Source organism: Buteo buteo, chromosome 6 (genome assembly GCF_964188355.1).
Source record: "Buteo buteo chromosome 6, bButBut1.hap1.1, whole genome shotgun sequence".
Taxonomy (NCBI): Eukaryota; Metazoa; Chordata; class Aves; order Accipitriformes; family Accipitridae; genus Buteo; species Buteo buteo.
In genome coordinates this window covers 28,253,887-28,280,517 of record NC_134176.1, presented here as the reverse complement: position 1 = coordinate 28,280,517, position 26,631 = coordinate 28,253,887, and the positions used below count along the sequence as shown (strand labels likewise).

Below are 26,631 nucleotides of genomic sequence, written 5' to 3'. Positions count from 1 at the left end.
AGGCTTTACAAAATTCCAGCCGCGCCCGGCACCCGCGCCCCGCGGGGAGGCCGGCGGCGGGGAGGGCGGCCCGGGCGAGCTCGGCCCAGGCCACCTCGGCCCCGGCCGGCTCGGCCCCGGCCGGCCGCGCCGCCCGCCCGGCTCCGCGCCCCGCCGCCCGGCCCGCCCGAGCCCGGCAGCCGCGGTGCCTGCCCGGCGCCGGGAGCCCGGGGCTGGGGCGGGCCTCCCCGCGCCCGTGGGATGAGTCCGGCCCTGGCGGGCGAAGCGCCGCCGCCGTCACCATCCCCAGGAGACGACGGCGGGGTGCGCTAAGTGCTGGTAAGCGGCGGGGAAGACGCCGAGGGCGGCGGCGGAGGCGGGCGGGCAGGCCCGGTAGCCCTGCAGGGCGAGGGCGGCCTGGGCGCTGCAGCCGGCCAGGGCGCAGCCCAGCTTGGGGCGGGCGGCGGGCGGCGGGGGGCTGGCGGGGCAGCCGCGGCAGGGCTCGCCGTCCCGCACCAGCACCGGCACCACCACCCGGCGCAGCAGGGCGGGCGGGCGCGGCGGGGGGCTGCCGGGGCCCTCGCTCCGCGCCCGCTTCATCTTGTAGCGGTGGTTTTGGAACCAGATCTTCACCTGCGTGGGGGTGAGGCTGAGCAGCCGGGCCAGCTGCTCCCGCTCCGGCGCCGAGAGGTACCGCTGCTGCCGGAACCGCCGCTCCAGCTCCAGCGTCTGCGCCTTGGAGAAGAGCACCCGCCGCTTCTTCTTCTTCTCCTCGGCCTCCGAGCCGCGGGCGGGGAGCGACCTTTGGGTGGAGTCGGGCAAGCTCGGCTCCGGGCCGCTCTCGTCGGAAGCTGGGGACAGCGAGGGGGTTAGAGAGAGGGGGCGGCCGGGGCCGGGGCCGGGGCGCGGGGCAGGCGCCGGGCGGGCGGCCGGGGCCGTCGGCAGCCGAATCGCCTCCCGCGGGGAGAGCCCCGCCCGTTGGCCGGGCCGGATTAAGCCCAACGGTCAACAGGAGAGGCGAGCTGAGCCCCCGAAGACGTTAAACCTAACCCGCGGGACGGGGCGGGCTCTCCCCCCGCGGGGGAGCGGCTCTGCCCCGGCGTCAATCCCCGCACGGGCACGGCCGCTTCGCCGCGCACAGCCCGCGGCTCTGCGGGCTGGCAGCGGCCGTGCTCGCTCGGTGCTAAAGCGGAGTGCCGGGCCGCCCAGCCCTTCGTCACTGCTTTTCTCCAGCCGCTCCGTTACCGTCCTATTTAACGTATCCCGACGGCGGCCCCGCACCCGTCCGAAGGACGGTCTCCCCCCACGCACACGCGGGTACACATTAAACGCCGTATCTCTGCGGCGCAATTTCTGTGCGTGAGGTAAGAGCACCGTGCCGCACAGGAGGGGCTGTGAGCCGGAGCCGGCTCTCCGCGGTGGCAGACGCGGGGATTTAGGCGCTGGCGCCCGGGGCGCGCTCCGCGGCAGCGCGGGGAGGCGAGGCGCTGCTGTGCGTGGGGTGACCCGAAACCCCGCCAGCACAAAAAGGCAGGATTACTTGCAACAGTGAAACGGGAGGGGGGAAAAAAAAAAAAAAAAAGAAGAATCCGCGAAGCGAGCTTAAACGATAAGCACAGAGAGACGGGCGGATACAGCCTGAGGTTTTGCTTTCTGCCATACCTGGGAACATGCACCGACCTACGGAAAAAAAAAGGAATCTTTTCTCTCTTAAGCTCGTGGCCGGGCTGTTCCTGCTGTTTCATTGTTGCAATTCAGTAACATTCTCTAAAATTCCCAGCCTGGATCCCCCCGATCCTGTAGGCTACACACGCTGGCGATTCGCTTCTTCTCATCTTCCCCAAAGGAAGGGGAGAAACAAATAAAAGATAGCTGTGCGGAGATGGCCAGTTCCTGTCCGTTTCATACTCACAGGGATAGTGATTTCTGTCTGTTTCTATCCACCCTCGGTACGGCGAGCCGGTGTAGTTCTCCGCTGAGTGGTGATGGTCAGAGGCTTGCTTTATGCTATTAGCATCCTGCTCTGGTAAATCCAAAATGCTCCTCACCGTAAAACTGATCCTGCCAGATGTGGCCATGGTAGGCTGTGCACACATACACCCCCCCCAAAAAAAAATATTGCCCCAAAGCCCCGAACCCCCTCCCTTAAAAGCTGCGAGGAAAGGACTGCGCCCAGCTACTGGGGAATCTCTCGGCTCAAGAGGACCTTCCCTTCCATCGCCACCTAACCCCAAATATTAGTGTCGTTTACAGAGGTGTCCTGTTTATATAAACAGTCCTCCCCACTGCAAACACTGCCTGCTTTCAAACCGTCCCTGTCTATAGGATGCTAAGTACCTGAATTAGTCAAGTGCTAAAGCCCTAATGGGAGTAGGTGTAACCCCCCCCTCCCGCCACCCCCATGAGAGAATAACCCGTTACCTCCCAAAGACAGCAGGAAACAGGCTTCATCATTACATATTCTGTCTGATTAGCCAAAAGTGGGGACAGATAATGGTAATTGTTAGCAGTGAATAACATCTTGGGTGGCATGTGGATGACCAACAACCACCCCCCTCCATCCGCCACCAAAGCCACCAGCGTCCCTTCTATCCGCAGACAAAGTGAATCCTCCCAGGACATCCGCAGAGCCTGCCGAGAGCCCCCTCCTCGCTTCTCCCTCTTCACCCCCCCCCCCCCCCCCTTTAAACCTGGAAGGAATTTAAGTCGTTATTTGTTTTATTTCCCGGGCTGTTTGCCGTGCTACCTCCGATTCTCCTGCTTGTCATTGGCAGGTTTCCTACCCTCAACGGGGGATTTTTCACACCTCGGCTGAGCTCTCGGCGGGGAGGGCTGGCGGGTGTGCGCCTGGAGGGGACGGGATCTCCGGCGGGTGGGAGGTGGGGGGTGCCTCTCCTGGGCACGGTGGATGGAAGGTGCACCTTTCTCTCGGGAAGGGTGAGGGCCCAAGCTTGGTTGGGGAAACGCGGGGAGCCCGACGCGCACGGCCCAGGAGCAAGAGTCGGGAGATTAATTTTTTTTTTTTAGCACCAGTTTGCGTTGTAGTAACGCAAGGAGTATCCCCTCGGGCGGTGCGTGTGAGGGACTGAAACGATTCCAGCTGGGAGAGAGGGAGAAAAGATCAAACCCGGCGCGTTTATTTATCCGCGCGTCTCCCGGCCCCGCCGAGCGCCGCTTCATCTGCCGAAAGCAGCAGCGGACAAACCCGGAGCCCCGGCCCCCCCAGGGACGAGGGGTGCGGACACCGGCCGGGCACGGCCCGGGGCTGGGCACGGCCCGGGGCGGCCCGGCGGCGGCCCCGCGGTCCCCTCCGCGGGACGAGAGCCTCCTGGCAGCCTTTCACCGGGCGGCCCCGTCCCCCCGCGAAGCTGCGGGAGGGCTTTGCCCAGCCTCGGTGGCCGCCGAGGACTTACAAAAAAAATGCGGTATCGAGACACGAAGCCCGATGAGCCGTTCCAACGCCAACCCGCAGTGGCAGGCCTCGCTCCTCAGCCGCAGGGCAGGGGCAGAAGTGACCGACGGGCGCGATTAGCCTGTTCCACGCGGGTCGCGCGGCGTGGGTCAAGCCGTGGGGGCCGCAGAGGGAGGGGGCGGGACACGGTCCCCTCCCGCATGCCGCGGCGCCCGTTCCCGTCGCTTCCCGCCCGTTTCGCGGGAGGGACCCGGCCCCCGTCTAGAGAACGAGTGGGCGGCCAGTCCGGCTGGATGGAGGGCAGCCTGGAGGGAAGGGGACACCCAGGCTCTCCCCAGCAGGTCCGCTTCCCCTTGAAAGCCGGCCAAAGCGCACGCAGCACGGCCCCGTCGGGCAAACGGCGTGAAAGCCTGGGATGACGCGCGGAGCGCCTGGAAATAGAAACCCAGATACCCAGGGAGATAGTCTGCTAGCCGGCCGCTTTGTTGGTTCAAACTTCCCTGTCCAAACAGACGTCCATAAGCTATTGTGTATAGATTATATTTATCCGTCCCTGCTCTCGCCCCCCAGCCCCGCTCGCCGCCTGCCCCCGGCCGCCGCCGCCCCTCCCCGCCCCGCTCCGGGTGCCCCTCCTGGAAGCAGTGACACTTCGCGGGGAAAATGTCAACAGAGCAATAACGACAAGGGAGAGGCGAGATTTACATCGGCGAGATTTGTGGGCGAGATGAACGGGGCACAAGGCTCCATTTGGCCAACTTCCCGCATATTTCTTCGGGACTGGACAGGCTCCATATAAACGATTCCCAGGCCGTGATTACTGCAGCCACCTATCAAGCGTGCCTGGTGACAGTAGTTATCTTCCCGGCTCCACGCACAGCCTCCCAGCCGTCCTGGGTGGTCGGAGCGCGGGGAGCACAAATACATGCCAACTGCTAGGCCGTGAACAAAAGGGAAATGTAGCCCTATGTCCCGGACCTGTTGGAAGCATTTGTTCCAGTCAAGATTTTGCATTTGTTCAGATCGGGAATAATAGGTGATTGACGCCTTCCCACAATGTGCTTTAACTCTCTGGGATAAATCGGAGCTTGTTCCTTGTTGTCATGGTTTTCAATAGGGTTCAATGGGATTGAACCACTATCGACTCTGCTTTACGTCTCCGGCAGCCCCGGCCATACAAATTTATTAGTTATGTCTTTTTAAATGAGATTAAATTGAAACGACGTGGCCTTCCTCGGCGGAGCGGCTCCTCCCGCGGTCGCCCTGGTCCCCGGCCCCCGGCCGCCCGTGTCACCGCCGGGGCAGCCCGCGGCCGGCGGGCGGTGGGCGCCGGCCCGGCCCCCCCCGCCCCGCCAGGTACGGCCGCGCTCACCGGCCCGGCCCGGCCCGGCCCGGCCCGGCCCGGCCGGCAGCGCCGCTGCTGCCCCGCGCTCCCGGACGCCCCCGGTCTTAAAGAAGGCCGAGAGGCGCTTATTAATAACTTGACCCCGCAGGCAAACATTTGCTGAACGCCTGGGCTGGAGCGGCGTTTCGGGGCGGGGGGGGCGGCCAGGGGAGGGGGCGGCGGCCGGGGTTCAGAGAGGCACGAACTTACACAGGATCCGAGGTGGTTCTCAAGAGGAGTTTGCCAAGGACACTCTAAAGAAAGTGCAAAAACTTCGCCAGGAAAAAAAGTCGGGATGAGAGAAAGAGAGTCTACTTCAGTGACCTCTCTTAGCCTTTTAATCTATTTAACATCCTAAGCCCACACTGATGTGTAGAAATAAGTAAATGGTACTCCTCAAGCCTTAAGAGCTCTTCAGCATCAAATATTTGCACTTACTCTTAGAGTTTTTCTCAAATAGCGCGAGACACATTCTCCTTGGACGAGCCGAGCTGTCTAAATATACCTACGCATTGTTATCTGCGGGGAATAGCTCGCTTCAAAGGGCGAACGTAATAACCTGAAATGTTTCATCTCTTGTTTTGCTTGGGACCGACTTGGAGACTTTTCAGCTCCGGCTGCCCGGCCTCATTTCGGGGTTTGCCGGTTCAGGTTTCGCCCTCTCCCGCGCCACTTGGGCGTTGGGGCCGGGGAGCGCTCTCCCCCACGGCACCCAGGCCCCGCCGTCCCCCTGGGGTGGGCATCCTTTCACCCGGGGGGGGTTTGCCGCTCACCCCTCCGCACAGGCCGCCCCGCCGTCCCGCGGTGGCCCCGGGCGACCGGTAGCCCCGGGGCCCCACCCAGAGCCGCCTCTTTCCCGACGGCACCCACGGGCACGAGACGGGGCAGGCGTTTCTGCGGGGGTGCTACACGTAAGCGGCAGCGCCCACGCGTGTGGTCCACGAGCCCGTCGCCGTGGGCCCACGGGGTGAGACCGCGTCTGTCTCCGTGGGCCCGAAGGGGACGGCTGCGTGTGCCCGGCCGCCCCGTCCCTTCCGCTAAATCCACAGAAACACTTCGGGGGCCCCGGCGCGTTTAAATGAATTTTCACGCTTCCAAAGGGGAAAAGAAAAAAACCACAACCACATTGAAAATTAAAAACATTTGTTTCCACGCTGTTCGCCGCCGACCGTGCTTGGTTGCAGCCCATGTGAAACAGGGCAGGACAGTGAGGAGCAGGGGAAACCGGCCGTGTGCCCACAGCGGCCGGAGCCGGGCGAAGGGGAAGGGGGGGCGGTGGCCGTGGCCCTCCGTGGGGATGCCCCCCACCCGCGGCCACCTGTGGAGGGAACACCCTGCAGCGCGGAGTCGGGGAGACGACGGGGCCTCCAGCCCCAGTTGTGGCCCGGCCCTTTCGGGATATCCCGGGGCTGGGTCGGACCGTCCCGTCGGGGCTCCCGCCGCCCTCTTGCCCCTCTGCCCTCCCCACCGGCCCCCGCCGGGGAACTCGGGCTGTTAAAAACACCTCCGACCACCTGAGAAAATAGCGGCTTATTCTCCCTCTTTTTTTTTTTTTTTTTTTTTTGAATGGGTTCATTTATTGTGCTCAGTGGAGGATTGCAAAGCAGATTGACCAAATCGATGTATGTGGGATGCGGAAATCGAGCATTTTCCTGAAATGGCTGATTGTGTCTACACCTCGAGAGGAGGAAAAAAAAAAATAATTTACATCAATAGAAGTGGCCGTCTGGCTCTGGTTGATGTAGTCCCGGCTTTAAGGATGGACTCTCCACAGGGCTGAGCCAGATGAGCGTGGGGCAACGCTAAGAGCCAGGAGAAGCCTTCTTGCTGGGAGGCTTCCAGGCAGACTGGATGCGGTTGCTGTGTTAGGTTAAGTCCCTGGGATAAAAGCTATGGGGACAATACACCTCTCCAGGCTGGCACCCACGGGTTGGTTGATGACTTGGGAATGGGCACGGAAAATGAGTGACTTTGCAAACATCACAAAAAAGCCCATACCAGAGCTGGCAAATGAACCCCCTGACCGAGAGCTTCCTTTCTCTAGAATACTGGATTTTAGTAATTTAATCTGTATACAACATACCTGCGAGGGAGTTAAACTCAGTACTTTGACTTTACCGGAAAGAAAACCTGACCTCACAGAATTCAATGTGAATTTTAGAAGTGATTTTAAAACAGGCACGATTCCACCTTTCTATAAAAACAAATAACCCTTTACTTCATTTTTCCAATAATGAACATTTCCATAACTTTACACCCTTTTCCTTCATCATCTCCTGAAAATAGTATCCTTACCTCTCAACTTTGTCTTTTTGCTTTGCGACTGGTGTTCATTATGGTACATTTTCTAATTAGGGTAATGTTGTGGAAGGAGTGTCATGTTCCCTATAAAAAGGATTGGTTTCTATATATTTCTGTATGTTGTATTTGTCTCTCTTTCCCGGTAGAATAATGTCATTTGCTTTTAGCTTTAGCTTTTCCCACTTCCTAATACTTCCTAACAATCTACATCTTTTTCTGCAGCTCCTTTATTTCTCCTTTTCATGAGTATTCCCCAGTCTAAGTACATACACACATCGACTTTAACCTGTTAAGAAGCTCAACAAAGTTAAACTCCTTTCTTTCATGGCTAATTTTGAAGTTTCTTATTCTCCGGTGTGCTAACTTCCATCCCACCCCAATCATGACCCCTTCTGCTATCAGTCTTCTTTTGGTTTTACAGAGCTCATAAATTAAATAATAATTATCAAATCTGATACGTGCAAAGCATGCTATCCAAGGCTTACACTTTCTCTGAAACCCTCAATTTTCTTTTCTGCATTTAAACAAGAGACTTTACTCCTTGGAACAGGGATTACCCACACCAGTGGAGGATTCGGGATCGAGCTTTTCATTTGCTCTGTGTGATCATCCTGGAGGAATTATTTTGCAAATCGACTGCAAGCAAAGGAGCAAGGAACAAGCCCTCCCTGCTCTCTAAGTTAGTTTGGGACAACCTTGCGCAGAGCCAAACTGGTGTGGATGTGAGCAGGGCTGCCCAGCTGCCTGGGCTTTCCTTCCCTTGGGCTCCTTGGAGCTCAGCTCTCAGGAAAGGCTGAGGGGATGGGGTTTTCGCTTCCCTGTCAGCACGCTCCCCTTGGGCAAGCGGGGAACAGCCACTGGGGTTACCTGGGTCATGGAACTGCAGCAGTCATTCTGTTACCAGCTGGCTGGAGTACTGGCTCCGTACCTACCACCACTGCAATCCCATTCCCCCTCCGCTTGCCCCATTTTCATCCCATGCTCTCGGGCCTGGATTCAGCTGCTGTTGCTGGGGTGTGGGGCCCCTTCCCCTCCCTGTTGTAACACATCTGTGCGAGATGCTCAAGGGTTTAGGTGGTATGGCTGGAGCCCAGAGGGCAGCCAGTAGCACCGATGACCTTGAAAAGTGAATGCTCTCAGGTGAAGGCAGTGACCGTGCCCCAGACACAGCTAGTATTTAGGCGTCTAACCACCCATTACCTCAGTGGGAATTAGGTGCCTAAAGCCCCTTGACAGTCTGGCCCCAAAACTGAAGTGAGTGGTACTAGGAAAATGGGGTGAATAGTAAGACAAAAATAAAGTCCTTAAGCAGTTGTTGAGAAACTGCGATAGAAGACAGGCATCATCTGACTCCTGAGGGAAGCTGTCCTGTTCACCAACACCACCACCTTCAACAGACCTTCACAAAGACAAAAGGTATTTTGTGTTTTGGAGAGTTTACAACGGTATATATTGGATTTCAATGTTTAATTGTTTGTCCTGCACTGTAAGATATCAATTACATCTTTAAGTAGTCATTACATTCTGATAAATATCCTCTATTGGTTAAATTCTATTGAATTCTGATGCATAACCTCTATCAGAATTAAATTGGTAGCCAAAATGGCAGACTTTTAAAAGGTCCTTTCATTATTTTCATAAGGCATTGTTTTCTTCCTCTGTGCCATGCCAAGTCACCAAGAGGCAGCAGTGCACACTGACTGACTGGCCATCACATGCTGGCAAGCAGGCTGCTGCCAAGCCAAATATTTGTTTCCTGTTAGTGAGCCAGTAAGTTGGGCTTTTTCTCAAGCCATTAGGTTTCACAAACCTCCTGTGATCGTAATTGGTTTTGAGACTTCTGATCATCTATCAAATTTGGTTGAGGCTTTTTTTTTTTTCAGATGGCAGGCAGAAAATAAGATTGTGTGAGCCTTGCACTTTGAGAAATGCGGCTAAAAAGGCACTTGTAGCTCCCAACAGAAAATGTTAAGGAAAAGGTGTCTTGTGGCTGTTTCCAGAACTGAAAGATTTGTCTTTGATACTGCAGGTAAAAAGAGACGAGCACAGAAAGTCAACTTTAAAATTGCAGTCCTTAGTTTCTTGCCACTCTTGGGCTGAATTCTCCTTTCATTTACACACTGTTGACTACAGCTGCCTTTAAAATGTTGAGTAAAGTAACTCTGCTGACTTCAAGAGCATTCAGCTGGGTGAAGCAGTGCTGGCTCTGGCATGCCACACAATAAGTGATAGAGAGGCTTTGGCTGTACAAGAAGTTGCCACGAGGGAGTTTACAAGGGAGTCACTTCCAGTCCATAGCAATAAAATTGGCTCTTATGTTTGACTGTACATAGGCCAGAGCCCTGATCCAAATGTTCCCATTTCCACATGTAATTAAAAATCTGCATCTGAAGTTTTCAGTTTTGCTCTGACTCAATATTGAGCTGCTTTTTTGCTCCTGCAAATGTATGTTGTAAAGAGGGCTGTTCCAATTTAGTGCAGCAAGAAGCTATAGTTTATTTTCACATACAACAAACTTCCAAACTAAGAAGCAGCAAACTACACACATCTAACTTTATATATTTTATACATGAAAGTGCATACACACAATTTTGATGCTCACTATTTAACATAATAATGGTCTTTAAACCCTGCAGTAGATGATTGATCTTCTTTTCTTCCTCGGTGTCTGCCTGCACAGCTCTCTTCTGGTTTTCTTCACTTCTCTCAACCCATGATTTAGCTCTTTTTGCCCTCATTTTTCCCTCTCTATGGTTTCCATTTTAAAGCTTAGTTGCAGTCATTTTCTGACAGTAACATCAAGTACTGGACATACTCTATTATCAGAGGTTACATTAAGAAGCCAGGAGAATGTGTGGTAATTTCTCAATCCTGCTGCAGTTTCTTAAATGCCATTAATAATGAAAACTGAACAGCAAAGCTTTCAAAGATCCCCAAACAACCCCAGACTGGAATATCTGGTTATGAGACAATAGCTGAAAGTGTGGTTTCAGATATGACTTATTTTAAGCTTGTGGTCAGAGAGTCTGGTAAAGTCACTGGGCCTCATTCTGCTGTCATATTACATACATTTGTAGCCCCAAAGGGCAACAAGGACTCCAATGAGGCAGATATAGTTTGAGTCAGATGTAGAAATTTCGTCATTTGTTTGAAACAGATGAAAATCAGTTTATGCAGCTACTTTTACATATAGTGAGAATATAAATGTCTCCCCAAGTTATTTTCTCAAAGGTTCTTTTGCACAGTAATTATCAAAGTCCAACTTTAGTGTGACAGCAACATGGTCTGAAGGAGCATGTGTTAGATGAGAATGGAGGAAGATCTGAAACCTCATTTTGGTTCTGCCACTCTCATCCCACATGGCTTCCTTGATCTATTTTTTTGCCTATAAAATGGAGTCAGATTCTATTAAATCAGCTATCTCATACAACTGCTGAGGTTGTACATGGTGTGACTGGTGAGTAACCATCTAGTGCATTAATCATAAAATGTTGTAAAAAATCCTAAATAAGCACTCGTCTGAGATTGTGGGCGCAGGTATTTCATGAAAGCAATCGTGCTTCGTTCTGGACTTGTGTGTGTGTGTGCCGTGCTTTTGTTCACTGAAGCTATTTAAATGGCCACAGTTCTTAAGGCAGAGAAGTTACGAATCATGTGTAGAAACAGCTGCCGCAAGAACATTTCAAAAGAAAAGTTATTTGGGGGTTTTACTCCCCTGCAGACTCAGTGACATCATATTAAGTAACAGCTTCCAAAACGTGACTGCTGAAGCTCCCGTAAAAGATCCAGGAGCTATTTCTCATAAAGTTTTCAGCCAGGCAGTAACCCTGTTAAGAAAGCAAAGAGTAATTTTTACTGACGGGCAGCAATTAACAACGTAGGAAAGTCCAATTTGCTTTCACGCCACTTCAGTGCAGCTCCACGCCGGCGCTCAGCTGCTGAGCACACGACCGCTGCCTTGTGAGAAGTTAACATTTATGAATACTCACAGACATACTTTTTTTTTTCTTTTTTTTTTTACTTTGAGTGGACTTGTGCGATGATTTAGAGCCATGTACTCCCCTTGAGGTTACTGTGGGCAGGGGCGGTGTGCGCTGCAGAGCAGTTTGAATCCCTGCGGCTGCAGAAGCAGGGCAGAGTCTGTATCTACCTCTCGTCCTACAGAAACAGCCAGCAAATCCCCCGGCGGGCTTCTCAGAGAAGGAGCTGGCTCAGGCATCAGACAAATCCTGAACACACAAGCTACGTGAAAAAAGGAGGACAGAAAGCCAAGGGGCGGAAGAACACACAATAACTAATAGTGAATAAATGACTGCTGACCCTCCCCATCTCTGCCCTCCTTTTCAAGCTGATCTCAGAGGAAGGTTGTACATCAGCTGTTTTCTTAGGAGTCTTTAGTCAGCTCCACACATACAGTTTTATACTCAGCTGAATCATCTTCTAATTTCTTCACCGACTGGTTGTGTGCTGACATCCTTCCTAGATTAAAATACTTGGAATTAATATCTCTGACCATCTTGTCTGTGATAATCTCTCAGCTTTTCACAGGACAAATGCTAACCACTTTAAACACCTGGTGGTCAGTTCTGTTAGATTCAGAGCAGTTTACTTTTTGGGTACTGCAGCTGAGTGAGAAAGCTCACTGAAATTCTCAAAGTTATGATATTCCCCAAACCAGGTTTGGGAATATCCCTTCCTGCCCCTGGTCTTGGGCACTGGATGAATATAAAAACCAGTTCCAAGATTTCCTCCCTCATATTGCAGTGCTTAAGCCTACTGACAGGAAGGAAGAACAGTGGATGATTAATTTTAAAACAAAACATTCCTGCCAGCCCTCTGCAGCTAAATGGAAGTTGTGGTGACTGAGGCATTTATGGAGAATATTTCAAAGTGAGATATATTTATCCCATGACAACACTCTATTACCATGACATTTTGTGGTATACCTTTAATAATGAGTAACCTTTGTATAATAGTTTTCATATGATGGAATTTGTTACATCAGTGAAACAAAGCTACTTTACTATTTCTGGAGCAGACACATTCCAATTTTTTTTTTTTTCTTCTTTTTTTTTATAATATGCTTTCCTGCCCTGTTCCTCATCTAGTCAGTGAAAACATCCATTGATTAACAATAGAGTTAAAATTCCAGCTCACATAATCATCTGTATTATGCCTGACATCAAACAGATTTACAGAACTTCTTAAAGTAATGATTAATAGTACTGGCTTTAGAAGGCTGACTGCTCTGAGTTCTGATCTGTTGCATTGATTTAGTAGGCATTTAAGGTTAAAGAGTCAGCATAAAATTGCACAATCCATATTTAACTTGATAAATATTTTAAGTTTCTTTACAGCAGCAGCTGGTTTTATTCTTTTAATCAAAGAAGTGTTTTGTAAAGCTATTCTGCACTTTGGTCCATAACAAATGTTTACTTTAGGGTAGGAAGAAGTTCGTCTGTGCTCACATAGTTACATTATGCATGTTATCCTGCTGTACTGCGGGAGGAATTACATTTGCAAATAGAAAATAAAAATGGAATGACAGAGGGGAAAAAGCAAACACTATTTGTAGTGCCTTATCTCGCAGACACATCTCAAAATACTGAAGAGAAATGATTGAAAAAGGGCTGTTGTTAGGAATGATTCTTCAGAAATCCCAGTGATTTGCATCCAGCTCATGGCCGATGAGCACAACTCTGTCTCGCGTTTGGACTTTAACCGCAGGGAAGGTAGCAGTGCCGGTATTGACAGGAGGCAGCAGGGCCACGTGCACAATGGCTGAAAGAGCGACCACCCAAAGTGACGCATTTCAGTATTGAAGATGCACGGAGACCTGTATCAGTTGACCTCAGCCTGTGACCAGCGGAGTAAAGAGTCAGTAACTCAGAAAGGTAACTTGGGCTCTGCTTTTCAATGGCTTTGTAAATCAGCATAAGCACCTTATAACGAATGCAAAACTTTCTTGGTAACCAAGTGCAACTGAGATGGGATTGGGAGGCTGGGGGGTTCCTAGGAGCAAACCTCTAGCAGCATGCAGAGTCCCAGCTGCTCTTTTTGTACAGTACTGTCTGAAACGCCACACATCAAACAAGCCAGACCAAGCTAGGAAATATTGCAGTGCTCAGTTGAAAAGTGTATATTGCATCTTCTGATTGCTTGGGTCACCAAAATCAGGAGTCTCAGAATCTGCCGTCAGGAGTCTTGAAACAGAGATGGAAAAACAAGGCAGAAGTCTCATTTGTACAGTGGCAGCAAGACTGTAAGAACATGTGTTTTAACACCCACAAAAGCAGATACTTAAGCTTCCCTGGACCTAAAAAGGTATTTTGTGCCACTGTGTGCTTCCAAGCTACTTTTTTTACACTCTAAATAAGCATTCAGCCTGGGATGCAGAGAAAAAATAATGCTTCGCTTAAATAATGTTACAGTTTATTGTGTTTTTTGGTCCTCAGAGGGTTTTAATTTGTTTGCATGTGACAGCTGTATTGCAGCTGGAGGCAGAATACTCTCGGTCTTTCTTTAGTGTCAATGGCAACATTTTTAGAAATTTCCTGTACTGCCTTATTTCTCTCTTTTATTTCTTCCAGCTTTTATTTTATGTAATTAATCTCTGTATGCAGAGTGTTTAAGTTTGTGTTCTTCCTGCCTCATTTTTGATCCTCATATGCTCTGTTTGGTGTTTCACTTGTGCAGTAACCACTACAGCAACATTTTCTCCTTTCCTCTTTCAGATCCAGAAACTCAGGGTCCAGAATTCGCCTATGACTAGCATTTGAATTGCACGTTCCATTTGGGGTACCACACCTAGTGAAGGGGGACCTGGCTTGCTGCATCCTCAGGTTATTCTTCTGCATCTCCAGTCCAATCATTTGAGTTACACTAGCTGTGAACCATAGTAATGCAAAACAGAATCAGAGCCTGGATTTTTAGTCCATTGTGAAGATGTGACACTCACTGGACAGCACGATGTCTAGTAGATTTTATTAGCATAAGATAATTGCATTTATGCAAGGCGTCTATGCCAATTCAAACACACCAAAAATTAATATTGACTAATAAGCTGTCAATACTCTTTTGAATAAAGTTAGTGTCTTCTCTTCAAAACAAAACACCCCCTCCTCCCCTAAAACAATAAAGAGAAATAAAGTACCGATAGACCTATGAAAGCCAGGGAGCACTGATTTTGGTTTATATAAAACTAGATTCGGTGTGTATGTGTATGTCTATAGCCCCACTGACTTCGTGGAGCTGCACTGATTTAAACCAGTTAAGTTGCTGGCTCTAGATATTTTATTCCTTCATTTATTGCCTTACCATGCCAGGCTTACAGAACAGACAGGAGAAATAAAGGCTTACAACACTTGAAAATGAGCTGAAATTTTGCAGTGCTGGTTAAGTGTTTAACTGCTCATCAAGGTTAACAATGTGTTTAGTGTGCACACATGAGGGAAATCTTAAACAAGTGGATTTACAGAGACAAGCCTTTGCTAGATTGAGAGTATAAAGGTCTATAGCTACAAGTTGGAAGATAATTGCTTGGAAATATTGCTATAAAAATAAACCATAAACCTCCATGACCAGCTTCAGATAGTGTCATGGGAACAGGCTGCATGCCAAGAAACAGCAGGGAAGGTAAGAGCTAACGCTCACTCTTCTGCGTCCAGCAGCACTCCAGCACAGACTGTCCACTCCCAGCCTGTCTGGATGCCCAAGTCAGGCTCGTCTAGCCAGAAAATTGCATCATACAAATGGGAATAACAGAAGCGAATCAAGCACCACAGCATCTAGACTCTACAGCATCTTAGAGGAAGGATTGCGCTAAATAGTTTCCATCCTCAGTTCAGAAAACTCCCTTGCTTCCTCTTTAAATTTTTTTCTTTTTCTTTTCTTCCCTTAAGTGTCATATATAACTATCCCATGGCATGACAGCTGGCACATGGCGCCAAGTTACAGCTCCTGTAGTCTGCAATAATGCACAGCCATAAACTTTTATTGAAAAATCTGCCATGTTTGTCCGTTCCTACAGAGCAGTTTAAAGATACACTTGCTATTAAAACAGTATAAAGACACTTGAGATGGCAAAGGCAGAGTTTGTATTGGCATTTTGGGCACCAAACCGGGAGTAACAACATACTGAAGACTGCAGTCTGGGCACAGCCTGTAGCAGTTTCCCTCTGGAGTGCATTGGCAGTAGGTTATGACCCTTCAACCAGTGGAAAGGACTGTGCCAGGGCCCCTGCTTTTTTCCTACCATCTTCTTGGTCTTTCCAAATTACTTACCATCCCTTTTCTCTGAGAAAACAGTCAACAGCAAGTAAGCAGCATGGTTTCTGTGTCTGTAGGTTTGAACTTCTTTTGCTCGCCAGGTCTTTGCCTAGGGCATAATCTGAGACATATTTTAGCCTATTAAAAAAGAATCACTATAATTAGCATTCAGTATCAGTATTTTAGAGGAGTTACACAGTTCAAAATTATATATTTATATCAGAAATAATATATTGCCCTCACTGTAATCTTTGTTTAAGGTCACCATACAAGCAAATATTTTCAAGTATTTTCAACATGTTTTTTTTTTTTCAGGTATAACACAAAAAAATGTACTATGCTGTTGCCCCTAATCATGAGCTAATTATAATCATATTAGAATGGACAATGTGGCTTCTAAGGTCCTTTTGGGAAATTATATCCTGCAAACACAAAAGCTAGAAATGAACCTTTTTTGAAAGCTGAGTTTCTTTTATGTTGATATGATGTCAGTACTTGGGGCTTTAAAGGAAAAAAATCAGATTACTATAAATCTGTGAGAGTCACCCACCCTGCAAAGGCCTCATCCCTTTGCTCTGACAATATAAAATGCATTTCCAGGGCATCTGCATTGTGTTTGTATCCACTTTAACTTACTTTGATGTTCATTGGCTAAGCGAGGCCCTTAGTTTAAATAACAATCTGCACGTCTATCTTTTACAGTAATACAGTATCACATTTCAGCCTTGAAGAATAAGCATTGTTCAGGGAGCTCAAACTAAAAGGTAGTGGAGAATCAGAAATATTGGCTGAGCCCTAAATGCCATGAGAGACAGTGATTTTTGATGGGAATCTACTGTTTTAGGAAGGAAAAAGTTGGCTGAGGTTTTCCTGCAACTTGGCCATTTGATCCTGTTCAGAAAGATAGGAAGACAAACTGAGCTGACAGGTGCTTTTAAGGCCTCTAAAACCATGTATTGAGAAAAAAAAATTAACCCTTGTTAGGTCTGCTGTCTTGAACCTACAGCAGCAACATTAAATCCTTCAGGGAATGAAGCTCACTGACAGTCCTCTGATACTCAGTCCCATAGCAGGTGGGGTGAAGGAGATCAGTCCAGTCTGATGGTGATTCAAAAGTAAACAGTACGTTTTTGAGTTCTTCAGTAAAATGAGTTGATGGAAACAGTTCTTTTCCTGGCAACTGGAGGATTAATGGCCCAGTGAAAGCTGGAGCCAGTAGTATGCATGCCACTGACTAATCTCCTTTACCAGAAGTTAGCAAGAAGCTCAGAAAACGGGGGCTTGTGGAAATGCATTTAGGTTTTTATTGTACAAGTTCTGTGCATAGGTATTATGTTGCCTTCTCTAGGGTAGGCCAGCTGGCCTAAACAGTAAAAAAATCACCTAGATGTTAGAGGCTCATATATGGGACAAGTAAGCTGCTTGGGACCTGGTCATGCGAACAGTCACTTTTTACCCTTCCTGCATTTCTTTCTTTGTAACAGCCTGAAATATTTCATGGCAGCATGAAGACAACAACAACAGAGAAAGGGAATCCTAGCAATGCTTATTTTTAAAGTGTCTTTCCTTCCCACACAAGGTCCTTTAAGACTGGCAAGTAAAAAGCTCTTGTCAACCTTCCACTCTATTTATTTCTATGGCTCCACAATGTGCTCTCCCTCCTTGCATCCTTCTGCAGCCACTGCTGGCTCTTTGTTGTCTGGAGACTCTCACTAGGATTCTAACATTTTACCTAAATTATTCAGTGGAAAAATATCAGAATATTTCATTTCATCAGCTTGAAGTGCTTTGCTTCTCTATGGTTGAAGCACTTCAATACAGCTGTAATATTATGACTTTAGCAAAATAACAAAATACCCTAAACTGCAAGTGCTGAAGTCAATGCAAAAAGATTGAAGCTTGCTGTGGGTGTCTTTTTGATGTTTTCATGTCATGAGCAATTTTGATTTTTTATTCTCATTCTAAGCAAGAGGAAATTATTTTTTTTTTTTTGGGGGGGGAGAAGTTTCCCTAAAAGTTTGAAACAGAAATTCCAAATTTGGTTCTGTTCTAATAAAAGTAGTTATTGTCCAACCACTGTTTGCTCATACCAAAAATATGCTTCCAGAAATTTCCCCAGGGTTTAGTCTTTTGATTAAAATTGGCCATAATATGACACATAGATTGACAGGTTCCTGTAAGAGAACTGCTCTCCACAGAGCAGCTGAGAGATTTACTTTTGATTTTAAATATTGTGGAAATTTGCATTTGTCTTTGCCTGACCACACTTCTCTTGGGCTTAAAACAGTGCTTAAAACTGAAGCCATTTTTTTAACGCTGAGGTAGCTGGATAGCTAAAGTTTTGTCCAGTCTCCCCATGTCAGCATGAGATTCAAACACACGTGCCCCCCCCCCCCCCCCATTAGGGTGCCATGTGCTCCTCTCCCATCCCAGCTGGTCAGAGGATCCCCAAATCACAGGAAACCTCCAGGCTTCACTGCAGCCACAGCTTTGCCCAGAGCTCCCCCCCCCAGCACACCATGAAAATGGGCTTTCCCTTTTGTTTTAGCCCTGTCCCCATCATGCTGTCCAGCTCCCTGTTGCCCACGTGTGTCAGCCTGCCAGACCCCCTCTTCTCCCAAGCCCTGTGTGGGGCCATGCAGCGGCAGGTTGGGTAACTTTGGGTAAGCCGTGAAGTCCGTGGCTGGCACCTAAAAGGTCTCTGCCATTAACAGAAAGAATATAGAGCTCAAAAGCACGTGCAGGAGCCAAAACTAGCCCCGTTCAGTGATGTAACTTCTACCCCAGAAGGGTGTAGATGTTGCGATTGAGTCATGTGAAATTATCTTCTTGCTAACTCGCAAGGCAACTCACGTCATCCCAGCAGTCCATAAACCACTTCAGAACCAGAGCAGAGGTTTAACTTGGGTTTTTATCCTCAAGTGAGCAAAGCTACATAGATGAGTTACACAGGCCACCAGGCTTGTCCCACAGCCCAGAAAAAGCTGGACTTACACTCCCAACCTTTTCTAGACTCTTCTGTCTGGAAAGAAAATGAAATTACTCCGATAAATGACTAGTAATTGAAAAGAACCTACTATCTGAAGCTGAGTGGTTGACTGCAGCTCATCAGGCTTCAGAGAGGTGAAAAGCCCTTTTGCGGGTGAGTGAAAAACAGTGTATGTTTTTCCTCAGTTGGTTCCCCCTCTTCTAATTTCATGATGACTCAATTCAAAAAGCACTATATAAAATAAAATGCTTTAAAACCTTAACTGCAGTTATAGCTTCTATGGAAGCAACACTGCTTTAAAATAAATTGGACTGCATTTATCTTTCTTTGATTTCTGTCTGCCCCAAGTCACTTTTCACATCTTAAAAAGCATGTATATGATCAAAACACAAGCAATTCTGAAGTCAATCTGGGAATACTTAGAAATGTTGTAACTATTTTGCTTCCTAGGAAGAATTTTAGCAAGCCTAGGAACTCTTGCTGTTGTTGACTGCAATGTGTCTTCTTGGCCTTTCAAGGTCACAAAAGTAAATGTCAAAGGGATATTGTGAATTTCTGCAACTCCACAGCCATTCCATTCTCTGTAACCGAAATTTTCAGCCTAGCAGACTGGGGTCAAGGGAGTCAACGTAGCCAAAGATCTGTCCTGATTTCTGTGAGTTAATTTATGAACTTTGGAAGAGGAATCAGCTGAAGTGTCAGGTACAGAGATAAAGAGGGAAATCTTTGTGTTGTGGAGACAGATCATCGCTTCAAAATCTTACTATGTCCAAAACCAGACAAAGGTACTGCACAGGCGAAAGAACTACTAAATATGAAAGCCTCAGTAGAAAAATAATGGAGAGGTCCTTAGTTCTGCTCATGTCTTAATGAAATCAGTTTAAAGCCATAAAACTCCCTCACTGATGCCAGAAGATCCAGCGGGGAAAAAACCTGGAGGGTGAATAAAGGCACAAAGATATCCTGAAGATGGACTTTTGAAATACCAACTCCAACTGACATATGTATTATGTCAGCTTCACTTTCTTACATGGGAAGAAAGTCCCGCTGCTAGCAAGAGTGCCGTGCTCTGAACGTGCAAAGGAAATGGAGGTTCCTGGAAAGAAGCAGGAGATATTGAACTCTGGGCATCAGGGAGGGAAAGCAATGCAGAATGCAACCTGCATTATAATGTTTATTTATTTAAAAACTACCCCTAGCAGGAGTTTCTAAATAACTAAATTACACATATATACACTTTCTGTTCTTGAAGAGGCAAAAAAGAATTTCTGACTTTAATTTTTTAAAAATATTTTTCTCTCAATATTTCTAGTTTTTTTCCTGGGGCAGAAAAAGGTGAAAAAAGTTTTTTTCAGTATCCTCAACATTTCCAAAAAATCTCTAGTTTTGCATGTTGGCTGGTACCACCAATAACCTGTGGTTCAGCTTGGGATCTCAAGCAAATACAAGCTGGAAAAGTTACCCATGGCCAAGACAGGCCTCCAAAAGATCTGCTACTTTCACTGCCCGCAAATGGAGGACCTCTCCTCCTGCCGGGGGAATCCAGGTCTGAAACGTGGACACAGGTCCCGTGTGCCAGGTGCTCCTGGGTCCAGCACTTCCAAGGCTGAGCAGATCCACCAGGGAGCTGGTGCATAGATGACCAGCCTGTGCATCGTACATTCAGGACATTGGGAATACATCAGGCTTGTTCCATGTGCATAAGCCAACGGCACAGCAAAGACGCACTTTGTCTCCAGTCACCCTATGCATGGTCTGCGCTGTTAATGCACCCATGTGAGCTGTCCAGGGCTTCCAAACATCTGGAAACTCCAAATAAGTGGCTAAATTCCTTTTCCATCTGGAGATCATTTACACACAACATTCATGCTAGCTGTCGTGCTGTTCCCTTATCTCTTGAATGACAGGCAGGAATGAGGAAGGCAAGAGGAATTATTTATATTCATTACTTTTGTTTATATTCCACATAAACAGAATCTTTTAAGTTACTGAAACTCAGGATTTCTGCGGAGCTGCAGGACAGACCTTCCCACAGGGGGGAAACACCTCCTCTGCTCTGTTTTCTCTGCTCGCGATAACTCCGATTTTTAATCTGAACACCTCACCCCCGGAGCACCTGCGTAGGCGAGCGGACATGCAGTAAATGTGGTGTCTTAGCCTCAGGTTTTCTTTTTTGCCTCGCTCTCATTGCAGGAGAGCGCGTGAAGCCTTCTGGCCTTCGTAGTGTCACAGCGAAGGGGGGGGCTCTGAGGACAGCACGGGAGCAATTACACGCCAGCAGATTATGGGGACAACTCATTGCCCCCCGTTCCAAAGCCCGCAGCTGCGCTCAGGGCAGAAACCCGAGGGACGCCCAGGAGCGCTCAGCTGGTACCAGAGCAAGCGTTGCCACCAGGCTTCCTCCCGGGCCGGCGCCTCCAGCTCCGGCCAAACCATCGCCTGTTTGCCGGGCGGTTCGGTAACTTCGACAGGGAATTCGGCAGCAGGCGCTGCCGCAGCCGAGCCCTGCCGCAGGCGGGGAGCAGTACGCGGGTATCTACCCCCCTCTAGAGGGGAAAGCCCGAAGCGTCTCTTTCAGGAGCAAAAAAAGCGCTGGGTGGGCTCTGCCCCAGCCACTGCCGCGGTCCAGGCTCTCCCGGCTGCCACCCCGCTACCAGAGCTGGTGACTTAGGTTGCATTTCTTGCTGCGGAGATTGGATGCTCCCATCGTCAGCGTTTCCCATCTGTAGAAACCCTGTATGCTCCTGTACAGTGGGTACAAACCCACCGGCGGGTCCGTGGGATTGTGAATTACAGACCTCTGCTCAAGTGGAAGAAACTGTAAAAAGGCAGTGGAGAACCCAGGTTTCTAACTCAGTGTTCACTGCACAGAAAAAAAAAAAAAATCCCTCCACAAATAGTGGAGTTTTTATGTATTTCCTAATATTTTGCCACCTTTGTTTCGGTCTAAATCATATAGCCATCGCCCTTGTCTGAAGGGGACGAGCCCTTAACAAATGCAGCACATACATAGATAAATATATGTGCGGAGCCCCTACATCTGAGCTGCTCTGAGCTCTACCCTCCCAAATAGAATCAGCATCTCATAGGCACCCTGGGGTGACACAGAAAACCTGCAGTTATTACAATTACTATGCACAGACATGTCAGATTTACCAGTACGGATGTGGAAATATGTTGCATGACTGTTGCAAACCCACCTGACCCACCTGAATGATGTTGGTGGGCTGGAAAATATTACAAAGACAAGAAATTGTAAGATATTTTACTCTATAAGGTACATTCCCTAAAACAGGTGGAATAATGCAATGCAAAAAATCACATCATTGTGTTAAAACTGATTTGTCAGAAAGACACCACGGTGCTGAAATTAAGCTTTTGAGTTTTTATTTTTTCAGAAGATTCTGCTGCTGCAGCCCTTAAGTCCCCTGAAGCCAATGTGAGTTTTGCTGTTGATTTCTGTTCAGAATAGGATGGGAGAAAATAAATAAGCATGGTTACAATGTTAAGGCATGAAATTAATCTGAAGAACATAGACAGGGGTCTCATGATTGGAAGGACAGAAAGGCCACGAAAAAAGGTGTTTCATCTGTAAATTTGATTCTCAAAGTGCAGGTATGCAATCACAAATGTACAAGTGTACGGTTCATTTGAACAGCTTCTGATGCAAGTTTTCAGCTATATATTGCCCTGACAATGCAGGAATTCATTATGGACATACAATCAAAGTGTGTAGGTCTGTGAGCATGGGTGACAGGGCCTTATTCTCCCTAGTCTCATGGGGGTCAGAAAGTTTGAAATGAGTGGGGAGAAGGTACTAAACTTCTGGTATGTGTCCCATTTTTTTAATTCCCTTTTTTTTCAAGGTCATAGAATCACAGCCTAGTTGAGGTTGGAAGGCACCTCTGGAAGTCGTGTAGTTCAAAACTAGGCCAACCCTACTCCTCAAGGTAGGGTCAGCTACAGCAGGTTGCTCAAAGCTGTGTCCCTTTGGGTTTTGGTTATCTCCATTGTGAAGAATCCACAGTCTCTCCAGGTAACCTGTTCCCTTTTTTGACTACACTCACAGTAATTTTTTTTTTCTTACATTTAAATAGAATTTCCTGCATTTCAACCATTGCAGTGCAAAGATGAAACAGAGGATGCTGATGTTGCTTTTACCACTACAAGATATTTGTGAGGTAAAAGACTGCAAAGAAAAATGCGTATCCAGAGGACGGGGAGGATTTGACATATAGCTGATCATCACATGTCTGTCTCTTATGTGTTAGCACTGTATATATCAAATAAGATTCCTTCATGGTGCTATTTTTCCACAAGTTGTCTGTAAATGCTCACAGCTAACTCTGTAAATCCTTCTTATGTGGTAAATTATGGTTATTATTAACTACAAGACGTCTGGAAAGAGGGCTTCTAACCCAAAGATTGCTCAAGATCTGGAGAGTATTCTGGGTACATGTTGTCACATGAGCTCTCTCTTCCCGCACTCCTCCACACACAGCTATTTTGGGCCACTGCTGAAGACATGATACTTTGGGGTGGTTGGACTTTTGGTCTAACACAGAATTCTTCTTCCTCATGCTTTTAAAAGCTCCAGTAAGGGTAGCACCACTGATTCAGTGTACTGGAGACCAGGAAACCATGAAGCCCATTAAAACACAACTGGAATCAAGAGGGGAAGAAGGAGCCCATCATGTGTCCCAACAAAGCCAATTCTGAAGGAAGAAAAGAGCACATAAAGGCATGGCGTGCCAGCCTAGGCAGTCTAAAGTAAGAGTGTTTCTGCAATAGCTTTAGGCAAGCTGTGTTTGCAGAGTGCCTAGATCACTGAGGTCATGGTTACAGCCTGTAAATGCTGTTAAATTGCCATTAAAACTCAGCTTTCCTGGGGGAGGTTTATTTTGCTGTTTTACTTCTGACTGGAATTTAATTCCTTGTTAATCTCTGGGTTTTAAACACAGTGAGTCTTGTTTTATCAGTGCTCTGCAAGAACGTCACTAGGCGAGCACCTCTGGCTTACTCCCTCCAAATTCCTGGTCTAAGTTTTCCCAACAGTCCAGGAAGAGATGCTCGTAGGCTTTGAATCACACTTCTTGTGGGAAGATGTGAACACTGACACAAATCCTAGAGAAAAGGTGAAAAATCTCTCAACTGACTTCAGTAGGCTTGGTGCGTTCTCTGGGATTACTCGTTCTGGCAAATACTGTGTGCCTACCTATCAAATTTCTGTGCTTTTATTTCAGAAAACCTCAGAAACTTGGGTAACAAGAGGGACTGCTCTATCATCTATTAATAGGGAATTCTCAGTTTGCTGCTTAAGGCTGAGCCACATTTGTAACATCTATCTCATATTCACCATTAAGAGAAATTTCAGCTAGACTTGGAGCCAAATAATTCAGTGGCTTTGTCAACATCTATTACTCAAGTGTAGGAAGAGGAAACAAATTCGTTTTGATTAGGTCAATCCAAAGGAGTATTTCTATGCCCCATTTAGTAATGTATTTCTTCTGCAATGGAGAATAAATTGTTTGAGTCTTTTCGTAGAGTATTTTTCCAGAGAAGAGATTAAACTAGGTACAAGTTCATGGTCTGATTGGGGGTATGGAATTCCAGACTGCCCTCAAAATTTTATTTTATATGCAGATGCTGGGGGGGCTCTCCAGAAAGAAAAAGAGAAGAAAAAAGTATTTTCTGCAAGTTACTTCAGAAAATGTGTTCCAAATACACCTGCAGGCCTTCATTAATATGAATGACATAGGAAAACATTCACACTTACACATATACCCACCATTAAGACTTTCACACGGAAAGCTTGAGTGCTGAGTTCCAAAAGGAAAAACAAGAACTTTAATTGATTATGACTTGTGGTGCTAGTTTAGCCAAAGGCAAAGTTGTACTTGGGCAGGAAACAGACTGCACAAAAACACACTTTTTCCAAGCTGATCACATGTTCCAATCAGGAAATTCACTTGGTATTTGGTAAAAAACGCTACGGTTTCTATGGATCTTCAGAGGAAGGCTGAGTCAAAAAGCAGTTATGTCCTGCTTATGCAGAGTCCTCTCCATCAACAAGTTCTTCCTCACTGCATCTTTTACAAATCATGTTCTACAAAATGTTAAATAAATTTATATATGTGTGTGTGTGTCCATATTAAAAAAACGCAACAACTTTGTAAAAAAAGAACAAGAAAACAGTGAGAGAGTAAATTATTATGTCTTAATAGTACAAACCCCCAAATTACTTTTAAAAGGTCAGATTGCATTAAGTAAGAAAAGAAATGTTTCTTACAAAATTAATCTAATTTGAATTTCCATCCAGATGAAACATGATTTGTAAAAACAAAATTCTGTTGCTAGGGGCCTACTGCAGAGAATCCTGCCTTTGCTTACAGCAAGGCAATGCGCTGGCTTCTTCTCTTACACCAGTTCTATGTTGTTCTGACCCCACCAGACTTGCAGGTATAAATAACATTTTACAGCTGTGTGAGTACAGCTGACATTCATTGAAGGCAGTGGAAGCAGAGCAAACTTGAACTTGCAGCGTAGATTAGAATTTCAAAGCAAAATTCTTCTTGGTGTCCTTTTATAGTGGGCTAGATCCTTGCTGTAATTCACCCTTTTGCTCTTTAGGACTGAGTCCATCATGGCTGATCCCTCATGTCTGCAACTTCAAACCCCGCGAGAAGCAGCATAGGCCTGGCTCCAGCCATGTCTAACTCACACACCTGCCTGGTTGAACAGTAAAAGAATGTGAGCAGGAACATACCATCTTTATTTTACATGACGCATTCCTAGGGTGCATGGTGACTAAAGAGTTATCTGTGCAGACACACAAGAGTTTAATGAGTTTCAGAAGGAAGGTGAATTTATTTTAGGTGCATTAACACTGTTTTATGAATAAAGTGGTTAGAAAAGCCAATGCAAACAGTGTGTGATGCTTTTATAAATCTAGCCTGTAATTGTTAACATATGAAGCACACTTATTTTACTGCAACTTGAATTGCACAGTAAAAGCTTGATTCATGAAGGCATTATGCAATAATTAAGTGGGTTTTCTGTGAACTTAACCAATAAAAAAGTGCAGAAAGGATATGTCTGGAAGTTTCACTGGTCACTAAAAGTGCAGAAGCTGGCAACACACAGGTGTTCCTACGGTATCAGCCCGTGCCTGCTTGCAGCAGGGAAGGGGGGAAGAAGTGTTTTAGACATAACCTTACACGCTGCTACATGTAGTTATGGTGCTTCAGGCAAATTAGGGCAAATGTTTTAAGTGTCAGGCTTTGCCCTAAAATATTAATGTGACAAAGGGAACCTGTGGCATGAGCCGTCTTTTGTCACTTTCTGTATATGTAAATACATTGCCTTCATCAAAAAGTATCTCTTGGTAGATTGGCCACAATATCTTACATAGGTGTTGGAAGCACTAAAATATAACAGAGTTAGAAGTATCTGCATTGTGCCAAGCTTGGATATTTTTTTCCTAAGAAATAACTAATCCAATATTGCTAGTTCTGTAATGCTGTTAAGCCACTTAATCAAAGATCCAATTCTGGCTCTATAACTAAAAGACATTTAAATAATTACAACTGTGGGTGAGGGGTGGGGGAGATATGTGAAACCACTTTACTCTTTGGACCTGCAAGGTAAAGTAAATCCCATCATAATTCAATTAGTCAATAAGTCATAAATAAGCTGTCTCCTTGTATCTGTCAATCTCCTCTCACTAATGCTGGGAAGAAGGATGGAAGAATTTCCAGCTCTTTGTTTGCTGCTGAAGCCCTGCGCATATCCTCGAGCATGTCTTAACACCTAACACATCGTCACTTGCAGCTGGAGTGTGCTAAGAGCACTCGTACACTCAGCTACGGCAGCTCAGCTGATGGGATGTCGCTTGTTACTCAGTACTTTAATCTGTGCAACTACCTATCCAAACCTGGCCATAAACTGGACTTACTGTCTCTCCTGCTTTTGAGACACTGAAAAAAAAAGGAAGCAAAAGCCTCTTTGTCCTGACAGTCACAGATGCACGGGGTAAGGCTCATGCTCTGGATGTGAGATCCATTGGGCTCAACTCACACCAGTTCACCACAGCCCTGCTGTCTCGCTCGCTGGGCTCATTGTGCCGTAATGTCTCCCTGGCTCTGGACTGTGCTGGACAGGCAAGGTCAGAGGGCTGCAGGGCAGTGCCACTGTGCTGGGCCCAGTGGCCAGTGGACTGGGACCAGTTGTTCAGAAAAAAAGAAGTGTAGGCCTTCTGAATGGCTCCAGAGAACGGCAACAGAAATCCAGGCCACTGATTTC

The 26,631-nt window shown here is 47.2% G+C and overlaps 1 protein-coding gene across 1 annotated transcript; it reads right to left on the bottom strand.

Annotated features, from left to right (window-relative positions):
* Positions 1-276: 276 nt before the first annotated feature.
* On the bottom strand, positions 277-2,071 carry NKX2-8 (NK2 homeobox 8). Its single transcript, XM_075031097.1, has 2 exons — positions 1,892-2,071; positions 277-830 (listed from the first exon to the last, which is right to left on the bottom strand). The coding sequence occupies exons 1-2, from the start codon at positions 2,055-2,057 to the stop codon at positions 277-279; spliced, it is 720 nt and encodes a 239-aa protein (XP_074887198.1). The 5' UTR covers positions 2,058-2,071.
* Between the last annotated feature and the right edge of the window lie 24,560 nt (positions 2,072-26,631).

Coding starts and splice junctions, on each gene's coding strand:
- NKX2-8 (XM_075031097.1), bottom strand. CDS start 2,057: ATGGCCACATCTGGCAGGATCAGTTTTACGGTGAGGAGCATTTTGGAT. Junction 831..1,891: donor AGACAGAAATCACTATCCCT/GTGAGTATGAAA, acceptor CGCTGTCCCCAG/CTTCCGACGAGAGCGGCCCG.